This window comes from Mus pahari, chromosome 16, assembly GCF_900095145.1.
Source record: "Mus pahari chromosome 16, PAHARI_EIJ_v1.1, whole genome shotgun sequence".
Classification (NCBI taxonomy): Eukaryota; Metazoa; Chordata; class Mammalia; order Rodentia; family Muridae; genus Mus; species Mus pahari.
In genome coordinates this window covers 21,123,866-21,142,910 of record NC_034605.1, presented here as the reverse complement: position 1 = coordinate 21,142,910, position 19,045 = coordinate 21,123,866, and the positions used below count along the sequence as shown (strand labels likewise).

Below are 19,045 nucleotides of genomic sequence, written 5' to 3'. Positions count from 1 at the left end.
GATTATTTTCTCACAGTTCTGGCGGCTAGAAGTCCAGGGCTAAGTCAGCAAGAATGGTTTCTTCTGAGGCTAGTCTCATTATGATAGGGGACTATAGCCTATATTGTAAAAGTACATTTGGATTTTATACTGTAGACAGTCATCTGCATATACACCATCTGAAGTATTTCTTAGAGTCTTAGAAAAATCCCAGCTTGTCAAAAAAACCTCCCTCTAGCTCAATTCTCTCTTCTGTAGCACTATTTGTTCCTCAATGAAAGTTCTACAAGAGTGAGCAGCTTTTTATATTGTGCCCATTATCAAGAACTGAACCTGGCACACCTGCTTCTCTATTTAATAAGCAAACACCAACCTGCTTATACAACAGATGTTAAAAAACAAGTGCAAGATGGGAAATGAGTCCTTGGATATCAAATTAGCATAAAACCAGAATAAAACTGCACAGAATTAATCAAAGAAATCCAATATACTTTATAAGAATAAGATGTAGGTTGCCAAGGACACATTCACCTAGAAGAAAAGTAGTTAATAAAAATCCCATATAGCCCACTTCAGATCTAGTCATATGACCAACACATAGACAAAAGGAGTTCTCTCAGATATAACCAGACTAGCTGATTAGAAAATTCACTTTTCAATTTGGGCAATCAGTATGCAGTTCAAACAGTATTATTCTAATCTTACTATCTTAATGGAAATTTTTTTACTTTCAAATTTAATGATTCTTTTCTATCGCTGTATAATGGTGTTGGTGGAACTAGTTAGATATATATTAATAGTGGCTCATGGACAGCTGTTTATTTAGACCTGAAAAAGCAAATCATATAGAGGCTTTTGGATTCCAGTTTCAACTTGTCTCCCTAAGGAATCTCACTATGTAGCTTTAAGGCCTGGGGATACTCGATGGTAAGTGCAATTTTAGACTGGGGCAGAAAAAGATTATGAACCTCATTATTATTTAAATATAAGACAGGAAGGAGAGATGCACAGGTGAAAGTGAGACAAGAGAACTAGGGCCACAAAACAAATGTCAAGGTCAGGAGACCTTGCAGACAATTTGTACAGCTGGTTCTTTACCTTTGGTGGTTCTGGGGTCAAATTCTGGTTGCCAGGCCTGTGCATAGCATATTTACCCACTGAACTTTGAAAAAAATCTAATGTGTTTAGTACCCTTGCTTTTGACAAGTACCTCTGTACTATCTTTGCAACTCCTCTGCAAATGTTACAAAGTAGAGGGTATGTATAAAAAGATGCCTATGAAACAGTTTTTCATCTGTAGCACTATCTTTCCTCAGCTTTCTACTGAGAAACCACATGGCTCACTAAACTTAAATGTCTCTGTGGTGCAGAATAGCGCCCCTGCACTTCTGCTACTTTGGAGGCTACAGGAACCTGGTCAAACCTAGGTTTGACTTACTGAGCAATATCACAGTTTGTTAGTTACAGATTAGAGAATGCACATTTGACACAGAGCCAGCAAGATGCAAAACTAAGGAACTTGAATTTCTCCTTTCCATTAGGTTGCTGAGGGAAGTTTTATCAGTCTTACTGTCTTCAGGAGGGAAGAGTCTATTGGAAAACAAGATCAAAGCAGGCGAGCATGCAACCACCACCACAAGAGAAACAGAGTTGATAACATCACCTGGACTTACAGTGGATAGTTGGTATTTAAGTAAAACTAAGTTGGACTTTTCTGAATGTTACAACCTGAAGAATTCTGAACAGTACACAAATTTATACAGTGTAAAACTATGCATATAAAATCTTTGGAATTATTTAATCTGAAATAGAATGGGGTTATAGCAGCTATTGAAACAATCACAGTTCTTATATTTCCCATTTATTTGACCATCCACTGAGCCATCTCGCTGAACCATTTTTCTGAACTGCTTATTAGGAATATAACTTCTATCATCAAAAAACAGCAGATGTGGCTGGAGATGGCTTAGCAGTTATGAACAGTAGCCGCTCTTCCAGGGGACAACTGACAGCATCAACATAGTGGCCCACAACTCTTATTCCAGGGGATCCAATGCTCTCTTCTGGCTTCAGCTGGCACTACACAATGGCCAGCATGTCATCAATATTTTCTTTTTGACATTATAACAGGTATATAATGGTAAACTGTTTTTAAAGTGTTTTCTCCTAGCCCATGCATGGCTTGACCTCTAATTCTGTTTGAGACAGACTGCTTATGTAGCCCTGGTTGGAAACTAGACATGTAGAGCAGATTGGCCTCAAACTCACAAAGAGCATCCTCCTGCCTCTGCCTTTAGAGGCATGTATTACTATCTCCAACTGTCTCATTTTCTTAAGCATCTTTGACTGAGCAGACTATTTTTTTTCCTTTTGTTCTTTTTTTTTTTTTTTTTGAGACAGGGTTTCTCTGTATATAGCTTTGGCTATCCTGGAACTCACTTTGTTGACCAGGTTGGCCTTAAACTCATAGAAATCTGCCTGCTTCTGCCTCGTGAGTGCTGGGATTAAAGGCATGTGTCACCACCACCCAGATGGAACAGATATTTCTGTGAGGTCCAACTTCCAATTCTCTTTTATGAATCAGGCTTTGGTGTTTATTTTAAAGTCAACACCAATCCAAAGGTCAACCAAATTTTCTTTCCTCCTCTTCTTCCTTCTTCTTGTAAACAGTAACAGGTAGACTGAAGAGAGAAAAAGTTGTTTGACAATCTCATACATGGTATACAATATCTTGGTTTTATCCATCCCCTGCTAGCTTCCATCAGCTTCACCCATCTCTTATCTTCAAGTCTATTAAAAGTTGTTTTTCTTTTAATTCACTAAGTCCAATTATGCATACTTGGGTGAAGTCTTCCACTGAGATTTGGGGAACCTTCTAAATCCTGCCCCTCAAAGAAGTGACTTTTCAAAGTTTTGTACTTTGTATCCCCCATTATTGTTATCTATAATTTTACTCCTTCATTAGTCATCAACTGTCATTAGCCCCTCTGCAAAATTTAAGTACCCAGAGCCCTCCCCACTCTCCCCCAGCTGGAATTTTAGTGCATGGAGATTATGTGTGTGTATACACACACACACACACACATTGCATGCAGTGCTGGTGGAGGCCAGCAGAGGATTTAGGGTCCCATGGGATTGGAAAAACATCTGGTTATAAGCCACATAGTTGCGGGGAAAAGAATCCCAGTGATGGTGTGGAAGAGCAACTTGTGCTCTACCAGTGAGCCTTCTCTCCAGCTCCAATGCTAGAACTTTAAATTCTTGATCTTACATTGGTATCCACACTGTGATAAATTCATGCACGCACCAGCTATGCCATGTACAGAGGTCAGTATCTCACACTCTCCTTCCGTTCTGATTTTAAATTCTTTCTCCCCCATTTTCCTCAGTGTTCTCTCGAGTCTTGGGAACTTGGTTGATAATATACATATTCCATCTATAACTGATAAGTAGTCACAGTCCCTTATTCTCACAGTTCCTTATTGAATCTCTACATTAACCTCTACTCTGCAAAAAGAAGCTTCTCTGACCATATTTAAGAATAGCACATATCTGTTGGTATCAGAAGCTGGGCGAATAAGCAAAACTTGGGGCAGAATGCTTAAGATCTCTGGTTTTCTTTTAAGACTTGTTGAATTTCATGTGTATATGCCTGCATGAGTGTATGACCCGCTAAAGCAGTGTGGGTTTTCTACATGTGGGTTGCAACCACTTTGGGAGGATCAACTGACCCTTTCATGGGAGCTACATATCAGATATCCTGTATATCAGATATTTACATTACAATTCACAACTAGCAAACTTACAGTTATAAAGTAGCCATGAAATAATTTTATGTTGGGGGGGTAGTCACCACATGAGAAACTGTATTCAAGGGTTGCAGCATTAGGAAGGTTGAGAACCCACTATTCTACAGTTACAGATGGTTGTGGGTTGTTATATACATGCTGGAAATGAAGCCCACATTTGTGAGAGCAGTCAGTGCTCTTAACTGCTGAGCCATCTCTCCAGCCCCTCATATTCCCTGTTATTCTCTTTTATAGGTTCATGTTCTGTTGAACTCACTATTCTAAGTCTTTTGATTTCACAATTAAACTTCAGATTCAATGGGGCCAGTAATGTGGCTTGAACAGGTGAAGAAGGCTGCCTTCAAGGCAGATAATCCCAGTTGGAACCCACATAGGAGAGAATCAAGTCCCCCAAGTTGTCCTCTAACCTCTATATTTGCACCATGGCACATGTATGAATCCCAGATTAAATAAGTATCCTTGATTTTAAAAGTTAGGATCCATTTATCCATATACACAAAGCAACTTGCTAGGAATAGTAAAAATATGAAACTGGTCTGTCTAGGTCTTTACCAAATGAAGAATGGCTAAAGAAACTGTGACATATACATACTAGCAAGATATTTATTCAGTCACAAAACCCTATGAAATCCTGTCATTTGTGGCAAAATGGGTGAGCCTGGATAACTTTTTGGACTTTTTTGGACAGAGCCAAGCTGGCCTCAAACTTTGAGATACAACTGTCTCTGCTTTCCAGGTGCTGGGATTAACCACCACACCCAGTCTTTTGAATGGCATTAAGTAGTGAAATAAAGAAAGCATAAATACTGTATTCTCATTTAGATGTAGAATTTTAAAAGGGTCATCACAGCTGGGAAGGACATCTAGGAGACAAATGGGGTAATGATGGCTAAGAAAACAGAAATGCACCTGGGCGGGAAGAGTAACTTCTGTGTTCTATAAAAGCACAGTAGGGTGACTATGGCTGTTAACTTCAGGTGATTCACTTGAAAACTAGTGTTTAAAATAAGGGGGAAAAAAAAAAAGTCATTAAACCAACACTCCCATCTCCTTTACTTGGCAAAACATCTGAATTCTGAACATTTCCATATGAAATGTTAACAGCTGGAGTGAACACATTTTACTCATAGTAAAAAAAATAAATTGTCATACTCCTTTAACCAAGACAGTAAGAAATGTTTGATAGAATTCAAAAAGATTCACTCTTGATAGGGAAGTAGGAAGATATTCTGGAAGAGTATATGGGACTTGAAATATTGTTAGGTTCATTTTTGGAAAGCAAATCTTGCTATGTTTCTTTTGTAAAATGTGATAAAGATTAATAAGGAAATTGCTGTGATCCCTTGATCACAGGCATCTTAAGTTCACTTAATTCTGTAGTTTGGAGAATTAAGGATTTGAATTTGGTTGGATTTTCGTAAATTACCATGCCTACCTATCCCTTGGAACATTAATTACCTCAAAAGAATTCATAATCTCATTTAGAGACAATGCTAATATAGACTATACTCTTGTTTATAACCCATTTCTGAGATGTAAAGGTCTATACATTTTTCTAAAGTTATTCAGCTTTTCTTTCTTGTTTTGTTTTTCTAAGGGTCTCACTATGTAGCTCTGGCTGTCCTGGACTTCACTGTGCAGACCAGGCTGACCTCAAATTTAGAAATTGGCCTGACATCTGAAGGGTTGGTATCAAAGGTGTGTGCCATTAAGATCAGTTCAAGAACCCTTCTCAAAAATATACAGGTGTGGTGGCATACTCCCAGCACTCTGGAAGCCAAGGCAGGCAAATTTCTTTTGAGTTCACAGCTGGCCTGATCTACATAGTGAGTTGCAGGTAAACCAGGGTTACATAGCTTATCTCAATGCAAAAACTAAGCAAAACTCCATCAAAAACCTAATTCTGAATACATGACTAATAGTGTATGCACTTTTACTGAGGACAAAGTTTTTTTTCTTAAAAAGTTAGAGGTTAGATAGACCCCTGAAAGTAGATGTTAATTGAATTTAAAAATGAAACACTAGGTTGTATTTGAATGTCTTCCAAACATGGTACACACGCAACACATAAAACCTTCCCTAACTTCATTATTTTTGCAGTCTTGCTAAATTGCCCAGGCCGGCTCAAACTTACAATCAAGTCAGCTCAGTTTCTGGAGTAGCAGGGATTACAACCATGTAAATTTGTGTCTGGCTTTAATTTTTCATTTTTGCTTAACATACTTTCTAAGAGACTGTTTAGTAATTGTTTTTAAGTGTTATTTTTTATTTATGAAGTTCAGTAAGTATCAAATATAAAATATATGAAAAAAAAAAAACAAGATGTTGAGTACGGACGTTTTCTTTCAAATAGCCACATAACATCACTCTATTAACCCCTTTACATGAGACTAGGCACAGCAATATAACAGCTACAACCAGAATTTGTGTATTAACATTTACATGGTGCCCATTATTTTATAGGCACTATTCTAAAAACTCAGAATATAGGGTTAAATAAAGACAAGTATTATGAATTTCCTCACTTTACATGATAAAACTGGGGTAGCTAGCTAATAACTAGTAGAAAAGTTTCAAAGCTCTGGCTCCAGTGGAGGTTTTATTTGCATACAATCCTTCCAGTGGGTCCCCACCTCAATAACAAATAGTTATGGCTTACCTAGGTGGAATGGCCATTTCACTTTTCTTTTGGAGAATGTTGACAATTTTTTTTAAACAGACTGTACTGTTCAAGACTTGATTTTAAATAACTCAGGAGTACTCCAAGTTTTAGCTCTATTAATCCAGGTATATATACACAGCATCCCTTTCCTTCTACTCCAGCCAGGCAAAGTAAGCTAAAGTTCATAGAACCCTTAGAAATGTGTCCATGAGTCAAGATAATTAGGCCTTACTGTCTCAGTCACAGTAAACTGGCTTCATCATTTGTCTTCTTTGGGATTGATGGAATCAAAAATATATTTATTGTCGTTGTCATGGAAGTCATTTGAGATTACTACTAGTCATTTGTTGTGGTATGGATATATAAATGTCTCCCCAAATGGGTCATGTGTTGAAGGCTTGTCTGGTCACTGGGAAGTGATTAGATTGTTAGGGTATTTACTTCCTAAGTGGATTGATACCTTAGTGGGTCACATGATGCTATTATTGGGAGGTAGAAAAGGTGCTCTAGAAAGGCTCCTCTTGTCCCTGGCCTCCTCCTGTCTTTCTGCAGCTTGGTTGCCAAAGGTGAACAGCTTTTGCCATATCCACAGACATATTTTGACTCACCTCTAGACCACTAATAGATCCAGCTGAACTTCCACCGGAACTTTAGAAACTATGAACCAAAATTCCTTTGTTTTCCTTTGGCATTTTATCACAATGACAAATCAACATACCACCTTCTTTTGCTTCACGAGAAAGTAAGCCTACAATGCTCCAAATATAGAGAAATTTCGGTAGAACACTGAACTGATATATGGTTTATCCTGGCCTTTTGTGGTTAAAGAAGATAAATCATATTAAGTAACTTCCAGTGATTTTAAGTTTCAATATCTTAACAAAAATACAAAAAAATGAATGTAGAACTATTTTCTATTAATATACAGAAAACTGTCTAAGATAACTTACCATTTCATTAAAAAATAGTTTGCCAAACATCTACCCTCAAATTCTAAATGATTATTGAAGCATTGTTTTAGCAATTCTACATATTCACAAAGTCACAATTAGGAAGACAAAAACGTTTTATTTTAAAACATTGAAAAAACAAATGTCTGTTATATTGGAAATGTTAAATATAAAAACTGTGTTCTATGATACACACTCCCAGATAGCTAAATACTGTAAATTGTCCTATCATTTTCTCTAATATCAACACTTGATAAAGTTGGAGATATACCAAAGGTCTGCTAATCATTATTCAAAGTCATCATCTTTGCGTTCAACTCATTTACACAAGTAAAAGTTCTGTCCAAGATGTTCCTGACACATGAGGCTTCCAGTTGAATTTCAGAAATATTAAGAAAAGTATCTTCCTTTTTTGCCTGTGAATGTTTGCGTATTGCTGTACTGTTGACTTATATCCACTACAGATACTGGTTCTAGGCCAGCCCAAGGGTCTTCAAGCATTGAAGGCTTAAAATAACTTTCCAACTCATTAGACATTCTTTTTTCTCTACCACGCCCTGATCCAAATGGTGTAGATGTCCTTGGAGAACCCTTTAGGAAAAAAATCATCAGTTAAAAATAAAAACATCTAATAGAGGTAACTGGTACTTTCTCCTCTAGTTTAATATTAGTGGGGAAATCACATTAAAAGTGTCAATTAAAACCCAATATATTCAGTTGCAAATTTCTTTAATCTAGTGCTTTTAAAAATTACTAAAACCAATTGTATATTTCTCTTTTAAAAATGTCTATCATCTTAAAAACCTTTCAGTTTCTAATGTGATAACCAACCCTGCAGCTATTAACTACAAATAAATTCAGTACAAGGAGTGATTGTATTCACTTTTTCTTGGAAACTTACTTTTTTAACCTGATAGGCTTCAAATTTCTAGAACTTTTATATGGCATGAAAATTTTCTATTCTTATTAACTCCAACTCATAAGGGATTCATATGGGTGAGCATATTCAATTTTGCAAAACGACCTAGATACAAGTGGTTAGCCAAAGGGCTACTTCCTGTCTTGTATTCACTCATGGAGAAGAGGGGGAAGTTTCCTCAATTCCAAATTTTCTATTTTCCCTTCAAGAGAACTTGGAGTAGATATAAATATGGCTTGAAAAACAATGATAATCGTTAAAAAAAAAAAAAGCAAGAATGCAAAAACAAGGGAGGGACATCTGTAGGAAAATGGCAATAGACTACAGTCTAGAGAAGCCATACTACATAATAGGGAATCATTTACTGTCCTCCCCCTAGGAATATTCATTGAAGTGACAAAAAATAAAAAAACAAAACCAAATAAAAACCTCTGGGGGTGGGTGGGATTAGAAATGGAGGATTAAAGAAGTTTGTATACGAATGTGGTATGCTGGCTAAGGGTACAATTTCTGTGGAACAGAACTATAGCTCCGCCACTTATGGTTGTCTTAGATAATTTCTTTACGCCTCAGAATATTCATCTGCAAAACTGGGCCAACGTAGTATCAGAGGATTAAACAATCCACGGAAAGGGAACTTTTCGTAGCACGCCTGCCATCACAGGAAGAGTTCGGCAAACGCTAGCTATTGTCTTTACCTGGGGGTAGGTCTGCTGCTGCCCTGGGGAGTAGCCGAACTGATGCTGGGACCCCGCGGGGGACCTGGAGTAGGAGCCTGGGTAGCCGCCCGGGGACGGAGACCCGAAGCGGGCCCCCGAGAAGTTGCCGCCGTGCCGCGGAGACTGGCTGCTCCCGTACGGCCTAGCCCGGGGCCCGCAGGGCGGAGTGTGGTGCGGACTCCCGTACCCGTCCCGCGGGGAGGGCGGCCGCGGCCCCCCGCCCAGAGCACCCCGGAAGTTATTTCCGCCACCCCAACCTCCTATCCCCGGGCTGGGGTACGGAGGAGTTGGGGGTCGAAAATTCGGTCGGTGCATATCAGGAAACGAAGCCGCAGAGCTCACACGCCGAACGCCGAACGCCGAACGCCTCACCGGAACCTCAGCGAGCAACCGCCAGAAGGAAACTGTGTACTCCTCTATTTATACAGCCTTCCGGCTTCCAGCGGGCTACCGCACCTTAGTTCCGGCTCCACAAAGGTTCCGACCTCACCAAGTTCCTGCAAGAGGGCGGGCAAACAGGTCACTCAATGGGAGAATGGTGGGCGTGTCTGAGAGGAGGAAAGACTAAAGAGGAAACTAAATCCCCGGCCGCAGCGCGAGCACTGTCAGCAACGGCCTTTCGGGAGACCCCCCCGAGTTTAAGAAGACGGAAGCGGAAGAGACGAAACCGGTCATCAGGCCTTATTGGCTGTGCGGGTGGGGGGCCATCGGGCTTGGAGGCTTCCGGGAAGCCAGGCGTGAAGCGTCAGCCCGATTCAGGGGCGGGGCGATGAGCCAAAGAGGGCGGGGCCGAAGGGTGTGAAGCGAGAGACTTAGTCGAACGGGATCGTTCAAGGGGGCGGGGCCGAGTGAGACTTAGGCGGACGCCTGGGCAGAAGCGGAGGGCGTGGCGGGGCGGGGGATGAGTGCGGGGAATACCAGGGGCGGGGCCGGCGGAGGGGGCGGGACCCCCGGAGGGGGCGGGGCTGGCTGAGGGGCCTAAGGTCGAGGAGGGAGGTCGCGGGGCGCTCTCGCAGGGGTGAGGGGCGATGCTGTGGATGCTGGCCAGGGCGGTGGCTTTTCGGAGACCCGGCCGAGGCCTGGCCGGCGGGAGGGGGCTGTGGACCGGCCGCCCGCAGTCAGGTACCTACTGACACTGAGCGCTCAGGCTCCTTGAGGGGAGCGCTCGCGCCTCCCGGGGCGCCCATCGCAGGGCTCACGGCCACGTTCGTGCCCTGCTTCTCTTCTCCACCCCTGCCTTCTTATCCCCCAAGGTTTGGTAATTTAGAAAACAGCACCTCCTGCCAAAAGCTGAGTTTTTAGAAAGCAGACCGCTGCCTTGAAAACTTAAGAGCCTGTAGTAACTAATGCTGGACTTGAGCCCTGCGTTTCCGTTCGTGTAAAAATGACGAGGTTAGGAAGTAGGAACAGAAATTTAAAGGAAAAAAAACCCCACGAATATATACCCAAAACTTAAAAATCTTGTAATTATAAAGAAATGGGATAATTCAAAAATGCCATCTTCATATAAGATACCTGTCTCAGAAATTCCTGTAGAAGATGGAATTTCAAATTTTGTGGTGTTTCCCTAACTCCTTCAGTTACTGAAATCAACTCGGAATTTTAGGACTCATTACATTACATGGATATGTGAGGGGGTTATTGGTTTAGATTTTTTTGTGTGTGTGAGTGTATTGCTTCCGTGTATGCACACGCACCACTTAACATGCCTGATGCCTTTGGAGATCAAAAAAGAATCAGATTTCTTGCAACTGGAGAAAATTATAGTGAGAGCTACCTTGTGAGTGCTGGGAACAGAACCCCTCCCCTTGAAAGAGCAGTAAGTGCTCTTTCTTAACCACTGAGCCATCTCTTCAGCTCCTGGCCTGAGGTTTTCATTCATCCCTAGCATCTTTCTGAAGCATTTTGGCCTTCAGTTTCTGACATCTTCAGTGATACAACTAAAGAGTATCTTCCCAGTTTTATTCTTTATTAATGGAGACATAAACACAAGGGCTTATTTTTTTACTGGGGGGGGGGAGGGATGAGGTTGTTTAATTTTTTCATGCCCCTGCTATATTCTTGGATAATTCAGTTTGACTTTTTTGTTTTGCTTCATTTTGTTGTTTTTGTTTCTTGTTTGGTTTTCTTTTTCTGAGACAAGTTCTCAATATATAACCCAGGCTGGACCACATTTCTTATTTCTGAAGACAAATTGTATAATTAATCATGGAGGGATAAGGTTACCATCAGGATGTAGTGATATAATTAGAGCCTGCGTACTGCAGCTTATCTAACATTTATATTGTTCTTTACTGGCCATAATTTCTGTTTTATCTTTTCTTTGTTTAGCTTAGTATCTAGCAGTTGGGCAGTCACATATATGAATAAATATGTATATTTATTCACACATACATGTCAGTGAGTCAATAATCTGCCTTATGAAGGGAGCTGAGAAGTGGGTTGGTGGGCACCAAAATTACGTTTATTATTTTTATAACTGGCAGAAAATAATGCAGAATTGGGTCTCAGCTTGCCCTATATTAATTATCTTCTCACTTGAATTCTGCTTCTAGAGTGGAACTGAGTCCAGGGCCTTGTGCATGCAAAGTGGGCTCTTTACTCTTGAGCTTCAGTGCATTCCTAGTTCCCAGAATCTCTCCACACAATACACTAAAATCCTGGGAGAAGAAGAAATACAGGGGAAAATTTTGCCAGGTAGATTAAGACAGTGTACTTCCCAGCGCGTTTGAAAGTGTAGACAAGGATTGTCCCAAACTGAATCTTTAATAATTATGTGAAATTCAAGACCCATGTTAATCCCTTTAGAGACTTTTTTCTTTCAAATGAGAAATTTGGCGAGAATAATTAAATAATTTTTTTTAGACTCACCTACAAGATCAGAATTCAGGCTTCTAAATTCTATGGATTTTTTTTCCCTTAGAAATACAATCATTTGAAAAATGAGATAAAAAAGGCATAAAAAGTGGGCAGGCATGGTGACACATGCTTTTAATCCTAGTATTTGGGAGGTGGAGACAAATGGATCTTTGTGAGTATAAGGCTAGCCTCAGCTTTAAACTGAGTTCCAGGATAGCTAGAGCTGTGTGATAGAGGGATTCTGTCTCAAAACCAAAAATTACTGTGTAGCTTCGTTTGGATTTACAGATTATGAATATACTCTTAGCTGGTGAATCATAGCTCTATCTAGGATATCCCTAAGCTTTAGGCTGGAATTTGCAATCTGACTGGCTGAGCTTGTGGGCCCAAGAACCCTATATTGAAAACTTATATAGTGACTTTAGTGAAAGCATGAGAGGAAAGAAGAATTTAGTTGTGCTCCCTGGAACTATAAAAATTAAAGAACTGTACCAATGGCTGTGAATATATAGTAGCTTTCTCATGGAGGGAAAAGGGAATATTCTATTTCTGTTAGCAAATAGACATGGTTCCTGCACAAGGACTGCAGCACAGTGTAGGGATAACCAGCATTAGAAGACAGGAGTACACTACAGTGCTCTCAGAGCAGTTGCTGACAGTGCTTAAGTGTGCTCTGTAGTTATCATTATGTACATAGACATGAGCAATGTCGGAGTTTTCTGTGTCCTTGAGAACTCTGTGGTGATAATGTATTTTGGAGTGTATAGATTAAAGCAAATGAGAGCAACAAGATAAAGAAACGAGAATGAATGTGAGTAGGGTTGGCTTGTTTCTATAAGGTTTTAATGTTTATTTAGGTTACCTAAGGGGTGTTTGTATGGTGTGTCTCTGTGTGTGTGTGTGTGTGTGTGTGTGTGTGTGTGTGTGTTTACAGTGGATAGCAATTTCATTTCTTTTCATATTGCCATATCTCCAAAGCAAACAGCAACAAAAATCTATTTAAGAGCCCAATATATAAAAGCAGAATAATGTTTAAAATGGAGATTGGGGACCCAGAATTCTGCTCACCTTGTATTGTTACTTTGCCATCCTGCAAAGCAACTCTGGGATCCCTTTGAGGAATTCCCAGAACATCCCCAGTTTAGGTAAATGGCAGTAATCAGTGCTTCATGCATTGATACTTTGTTTAGTTTTACTGTCTGCAAGAAGTAAATATTTTCATGTTTCTGTGTTGTTAGGGCTTTCTAAATGGAAACTGGGTCAAAGGACAAGCCATGGAAGTTAAACAATGATTGATTAGATAGTTAGAAGTATGAGTTTATATTTAAAGGGAAATAAGCCAAGAGGCTTGGATGCATTCCCAGGACTGCAAACTCATCGAGGCTTCTGTCCCCCGGAAAGCTATTTGTACCCCATGGGGTAGGATCCCCCCAAAGAGTATTTAAATGTTCCCATTTATCAGAGGAAGGTAGAAGCTGGGCTGTAATCCTGCACAAACTCCTAGATTCATAATTTTGGGGGCCTTTTCTTACAGTTCAACCCCTGTAAAGAATAAGTGTAATAATTTTATTTGTATTATGTTTGTTAACTGTGCGGTATTAAGTGTGGGAATATGGTATATTTCTTGATGTTATTCATCAGAACTGATATCTGCTATAGAAATCTCATGTTTACTCTCAGAAATGTATATATAGATTAAAAGTTTATTATAGAGAAACACTGTTTAAGAGAACATAGTAAGTAATTACTATACATGGAGAATACTTGGGGCATAATCCCTCTTGGGAAAGCATAATCTTTAACTTCATACTTCCTGATGGTTTTCATACTGTTTTCCTTGGAGTGCAGCCTGTTAGTTGTCTCATGTTAAGGACAGTAGGCTACAGAGAAGTGAATGAATATGAGATTAGGTCATTCCTTAATAAGAAGGAGTGAATCTGCTTCTAACACAGTAAATCACTTTAATAATATTTCCACTGACAAAGCAAGACAGATTTAAAGGAACTTTTAAAAAATATTGCTTTGTTAAAGTTTATTCCCTCTATTTTTTTCTTTTCTAAGATGTACTTATTTTATGTGGATTGGTGTTTTGCCTGCATGTACGTCTGTGTGAGAGTGTTGGATCCCCTGGAACTGGAGTTATAGACAGTTGTGATCTGCTATGTGGGTGCTGGTAATTGAATCCTGGTCCTGTGGAAGAGCAGCTAGTACTCCTAACCACTGAGCCATCTCTCTCATTCTTTCTCCCTTTTCATTTCTAAGCATGTGATTAAGCACAAGAGAAACATGTTATACATATTTACTTCTTTCCAGATTAATATGGTTACACCAACAGAAGTCTCCATTGAAATTAATAAAAATCCTTACAGAAATAGTTCTATATGAAGAAATAAAGAGTTGAAAGGTCTAGACGTGAGGTTTGAAGGAACGTTGAGATGGGTTGTTGAGGGTAAGAAGTTTAATAGAAAGGACTATAAATGCCATGAATTGATAGATATCAGCATGGTGGGGGCTCTGGGGAAAGCTTAGAGACAGAAAACATGATGGGCACTCTGTAACAGAATCAGGCTCATGAGGCAGGAGTGGGTGTCTCTTCTTATAGGTCTCTGAGGAAGTATGGGACTTCACAGTACAAGCCTGCAGCCAGGCTCCCTGGCTCCCTAGCAAGAGGCAGAGAGAGACCAGAGCATATGGATGGCCATTACCAGCTTTTGTAAACTCAGTTTCTCGGGTGAGAACATGTAAGTCTATTAGCAGAGATTCACAGACAGTTTCTTAGGGTGAGAGGGATGGGCTGCTACAGGTACTAGTCTGAATATCAGTCTGGGCTGGAGTCTGATTTAGAAGTATGAATCATGTTTTCAAGAAACTAACACTAGACGATTACTTTAAATGAGCAGATGACATTGGAATGTCATTGGAATCTATATCTTTGTAGTCTTCCTATTATAAAATGATACACGTGATTCCATCATTTGAGTGTCTCCTCCAAAACACAAGTAAAAGTTTAATTAGAACTATAATCGTGTTGGCCTTTAAAAGATGTTAGGGTTGAAGACTCAGCCCTCATGATGGGCTAGCATGATTCTAAGTTAGGTATTGCTAGAGTGGTTTGATATAAAAGCAAGCTAACCTTTGTTATCCCTGTTATTGTTGCCCTTTGTCCTCTTGTTTTCTGCCATGGGGAGTGGAGCACAAAGACTACATGGAGGCAGTGTGCGCTCTTGGAAGTCCTAGCTCTTAAATTATGAGAAATAAATCCCCTTTTAAATAAATCACCCAGTCTATAGTTTTTGGTTATAACAGCAGAAAACAAGCAAATACAACACTTTTTGCATAAAATGTAAAGATTACATAAGCAAGAGGAATACTTAACTTTATCCAAGAAGCAACTACTTGATGTTTAAATAGGAAAACCAAACATCAGTTAGTCCTTCTAGGAAACAGAAGAGTTTTAAATGGGCAATCAAATTATAAATGGTATAATCTGGGTCTGTGAAAACTACACCTTTGCATTATGTACTTCTATTAAATATTGACTGGTTAAAAAGGTTATTATTAGTTTTTTGAAATGGATCTTACTGTGGAGCCTTGGGTAGCTTAGAACTTTTGTAGTCTGGTCTCAGATGTACAGGTATCTGTCTGCCTCCGCCTCCTCAGTGCTCGAGTTAAAGGCATCACCATGACTAGCTAAAGGTTAATAGCTTTGCTACCCAAATTTATATAAACCAATAAAAAAGATTAAGGTGCTTTTTGAAATATGAGAAAACAGCCAAGAGGAATTTATAAAAAAGATATGAAAATATTCCATGTATAAACTAACAACAGTAGTATTCAGACAGTAGCATTTTTTTTTTTTTTTTTTTTTTTTTTGGTTTTTCGAGACAGAGTTTCTCTGTGTAGCCTTGGCTGTCCTGGAACTCACTTTGTAGACCAATACACCTGCCTCTGCCTCCTAAATGCTGGGATTAAAGGCGTGCGCCACCGCGCCCCACTCAGACAATAACATTTTAACTGTCAATTTTATAACAGAAACAACCCCCCCAAATTAAGATGTTATTTAGGATTATGTTAGATGATTGAAAACACTATCTTTGTACACTGCTGGTGCCAACATGTATGAATGTAACCTTTCTGGTAGATAATTTGATAATATCTATTAAAAGTTCTAAAGCATTTACCGTGTGAACATGGTTAGGCTACCTCAATGTGAATCTTTTTCCTTAGAAACAAACTCCTTGTTGACTCTCCATTCCCCCAAACTCTAAAGGCCTTGTGAAATGTTAATTTTTACCTTTACCATTTGAAGACGCTGGGAAGATCCATAACCCTTTATACACAAAGTACCTGTACACATCTCTCTCGTTTTTCAGAGTTAGCCACTGAACCAATCAACAAAAACCCTCTATCTCACAGACATCCGTCCCCACACTTCTTCAATGCAGTCCCTTTCCTTTGTATATGCTTCTGAGCTACACATGTGCAATGCTCTGTGAAATAAGGACTTAATATTCTTTTGCATATGATATTTTTGAGAGTTTCATATAACATATTTAAATTATTTTATTTTTGAAATTATGATGTACTTCTATTATGCCCACTTCTATCTTCTCCCTCCAAGCCCTCCCATATAGCCCTCCTTGTTTTTTTCTAATTTATAACTTTTTTTTATTAATTGTTGTTACATATTTGCTCCCCTTCCCTGCTCCTTTACTTTTCCCAGATTGATCTTCTATCTCCAGCCCCTCCCAGCTTTTTTTGGTCTTCTTTCTCTTCCTCCTTCTCTTCTATGTCTCTCCTCCCTCTCTTCCTCTTCTCCTCCTCCCATCTTCTTGCTGTCCTTCTTCTCCCTACCTCTTCCCTCCCTTCTTCTCCCTCCTCCTCTTCCCTTTCTCTTATAACCTCGTGAATACAAATTGTGCTGTGTATTGGTCAGGGTCCTCTAGAGTCTCAGAACTTATGGGTAGTCTCTATATAGTAAAGGAATTTATTGATGACTTACAGTCTGCAGTCCAACTCTCAATGGTCAGTAGCAGCTGTGAATGGAAATCTAAGGATCTAGCAGTTGCTCAGTTCCACACGGCAAGCAGGCGAAGGAGAGAGAGTGAACCTTCCTTCTTCCAATGTCCTTACATAGTCTCTAGCAGAAGGTGTAGCCCAGATTAAAGGTGTGTACCACCACACCTTTAATCCCAGATGACCTTGAACTCAGAGATCTACCTGTCTCAATCTTCTGGAACCCATAGCCACTATGCCTCAAGATCTCCATACCAAGATCCAGGTCAGAAACTTCTATCTCCCAGCCTCCAGATTTAGGGTCACTGATGAGCCTTCCAATTCTAGATTGTAGTTCATTCCAGATATAGTCAAGTTGATATGAGAATCTGCCAATTTCTGAGTATATTTATCCCAATTATACATTCTGGAACTGGGNAAATGACCACAGGATGTGTTTGGGGACCTACTGGACCTACTTGAGTAGGACATCAGTCAAAACTCCATTAATCTCCATAAGCCCCTACTTTAACTGGAGGGCCACAATGTTTCTTGGGATCTCCTGGGATCAGTGTCAACTCAGAACCAGTATCCAGTAGACCCTGGAAAATCTGATTATTTCCTTTTCTCAGTGTACAGTTACCCTTGTAAAAGGCCGTAGGTCCCTCTGGGGAAGAACTGGAGAAAGGGTAACAGCAAAACTTGATGTCTTATCAAGATCCTTCCTCAAGGGAACCTGGCCACCCCTTCATTCAAGGGGTTCTGGATCTGCAAACTGGCTCAAATCTGGAAATTGATTCACTGGCCGAGATTGCCTTTTACCACAATCTAAAGTAGCCTTTCTTTCATTTGTTTGAGAATTTTTCTGCTTATACAGATCAAAGATATGCAGTAGGCTTCCTATCTATTTCGAGCCTGGAAACACCATGATTGATTAGCCAGTACCAAAGGTCCAAACAGTCATACCATTATAAATTTCACGTCTCCTGTGCTGACCATTATGGGCCATGTTATTATAAACATTGTTTTGTCTACACTGTCCATTATAATAACTAGGATCACCTTGTCTCTGGAGATTCAATGCTGCCACCTGGTCCTTGTTACCTCGGGGACCAATTAAACTCATTGAATTTAATTCATCTAATTGAGCAGCAGCATCTCCAACCCTAAGGTCTGGCACAAGGAAAAGGGCAAGAACAAAACTCTTCAAATGTGCTGGAGCCCCTCTCACCAGTTTGTATCTTATAGGGCTGGTGAAGGGCATATCGTCTGGACCTTCCCATTATGGAGAATTAGGTTTTACACAATGTATCCACTCTAACATTACAATTTCCCTAAGTCTTAAAATCCCTTAGTCAACACTAAGCCAAGGGATATCAGGCATCTCCAACTCTTTTTCAGTAAGCCACCTTTTGATAAACACTTAAGCCAACCATTCAAACAAACTTTTGACACCTTTTTCTTTAAACTGTGTGAGCTTCCATATTAAACCTAGAATCTCCACTCAGAGGGCCCATGTCAATAAACTCAGCCTGCTCTAGTTTTATGTTCCTTCCACCATTATCCCACACCCTTAAATCCATTCCTACACATATTCGCCAGGTTTCTGCTTGAATGAATTAGCAAACTCATTAAGCTCCTTAGTAGTGTAATGAATTTCCTCATGAACTACACTTTCTATCTCCCCTCCAGGGGCCTGTTTTACCTTGAGTCTGGTTATAGGTCTAGAAGAAACTATTGGTGGGCCTTGAGAAACATCAGTATAGTCTTGTCTGATGTTTTCTTCAGTGAAAGTCACTGCTGGTTTATCAGACTGTGCAGAATTCATTTCCTCATGTGGGGAAGGCATTTCAAGGGGTGGGGCTGTGAGCACTACTTCCTCAGGTGGGGCAAACCCTTGAGAATCTGAAGATTCAAAATTCTCCGCTTCAACAGGGTCTTCCCACACATCCCCATCCCAAGTTATAGGATCCCATTCTTTGCCAATTAGTGCCCTTACTTTAACTGTTGACACACTCTGAGGTTGAGACTTGAATTTTTGCTGTAGTTCAGCCAACCTTACAATGAGGGTTTCAGTTTGATTTTCTGCAACTTGAACTCTGTGGCTGCTGTAGAAGATTCTCTTCAAGGACACACTTAGCAACTTTTAGATC

The 19,045-nt window shown here is 39.9% G+C and overlaps 2 protein-coding genes across 3 annotated transcripts in view; one reads left to right on the top strand and one right to left on the bottom strand.

Moving 5' to 3' along the window:
- Nucleotides 1-1,340: 1,340 nt before the first annotated feature.
- On the bottom strand, nt 1,341-9,635 carry Mplkip (M-phase specific PLK1 interacting protein). Its single transcript, XM_021215816.2, has 2 exons — nt 9,018-9,635; nt 1,341-7,991 (listed from the first exon to the last, which is right to left on the bottom strand). The coding sequence occupies exons 1-2, from the start codon at nt 9,351-9,353 to the stop codon at nt 7,791-7,793; spliced, it is 537 nt and encodes a 178-aa protein (XP_021071475.1). The 5' UTR covers nt 9,354-9,635; the 3' UTR covers nt 1,341-7,790.
- A 399-nt stretch (nt 9,636-10,034) lies between these two features.
- The window catches only part of Sugct (succinyl-CoA:glutarate-CoA transferase), a 728,955-nt gene continuing 719,944 nt past the window's right edge, over nt 10,035-19,045 (top strand). The window contains exon 1 of one of the 2 annotated variants that reach the window (XM_021215549.1): nt 10,035-10,160. In XM_021215549.1, the coding sequence (XP_021071208.1) occupies nt 10,067-10,160 (94 nt within the window). In that variant the 5' untranslated portion in view covers nt 10,035-10,066. The remainder of the gene's footprint in view (nt 10,161-19,045) is intronic. The other variant, XM_029547521.1, reaches the window with a different exon arrangement.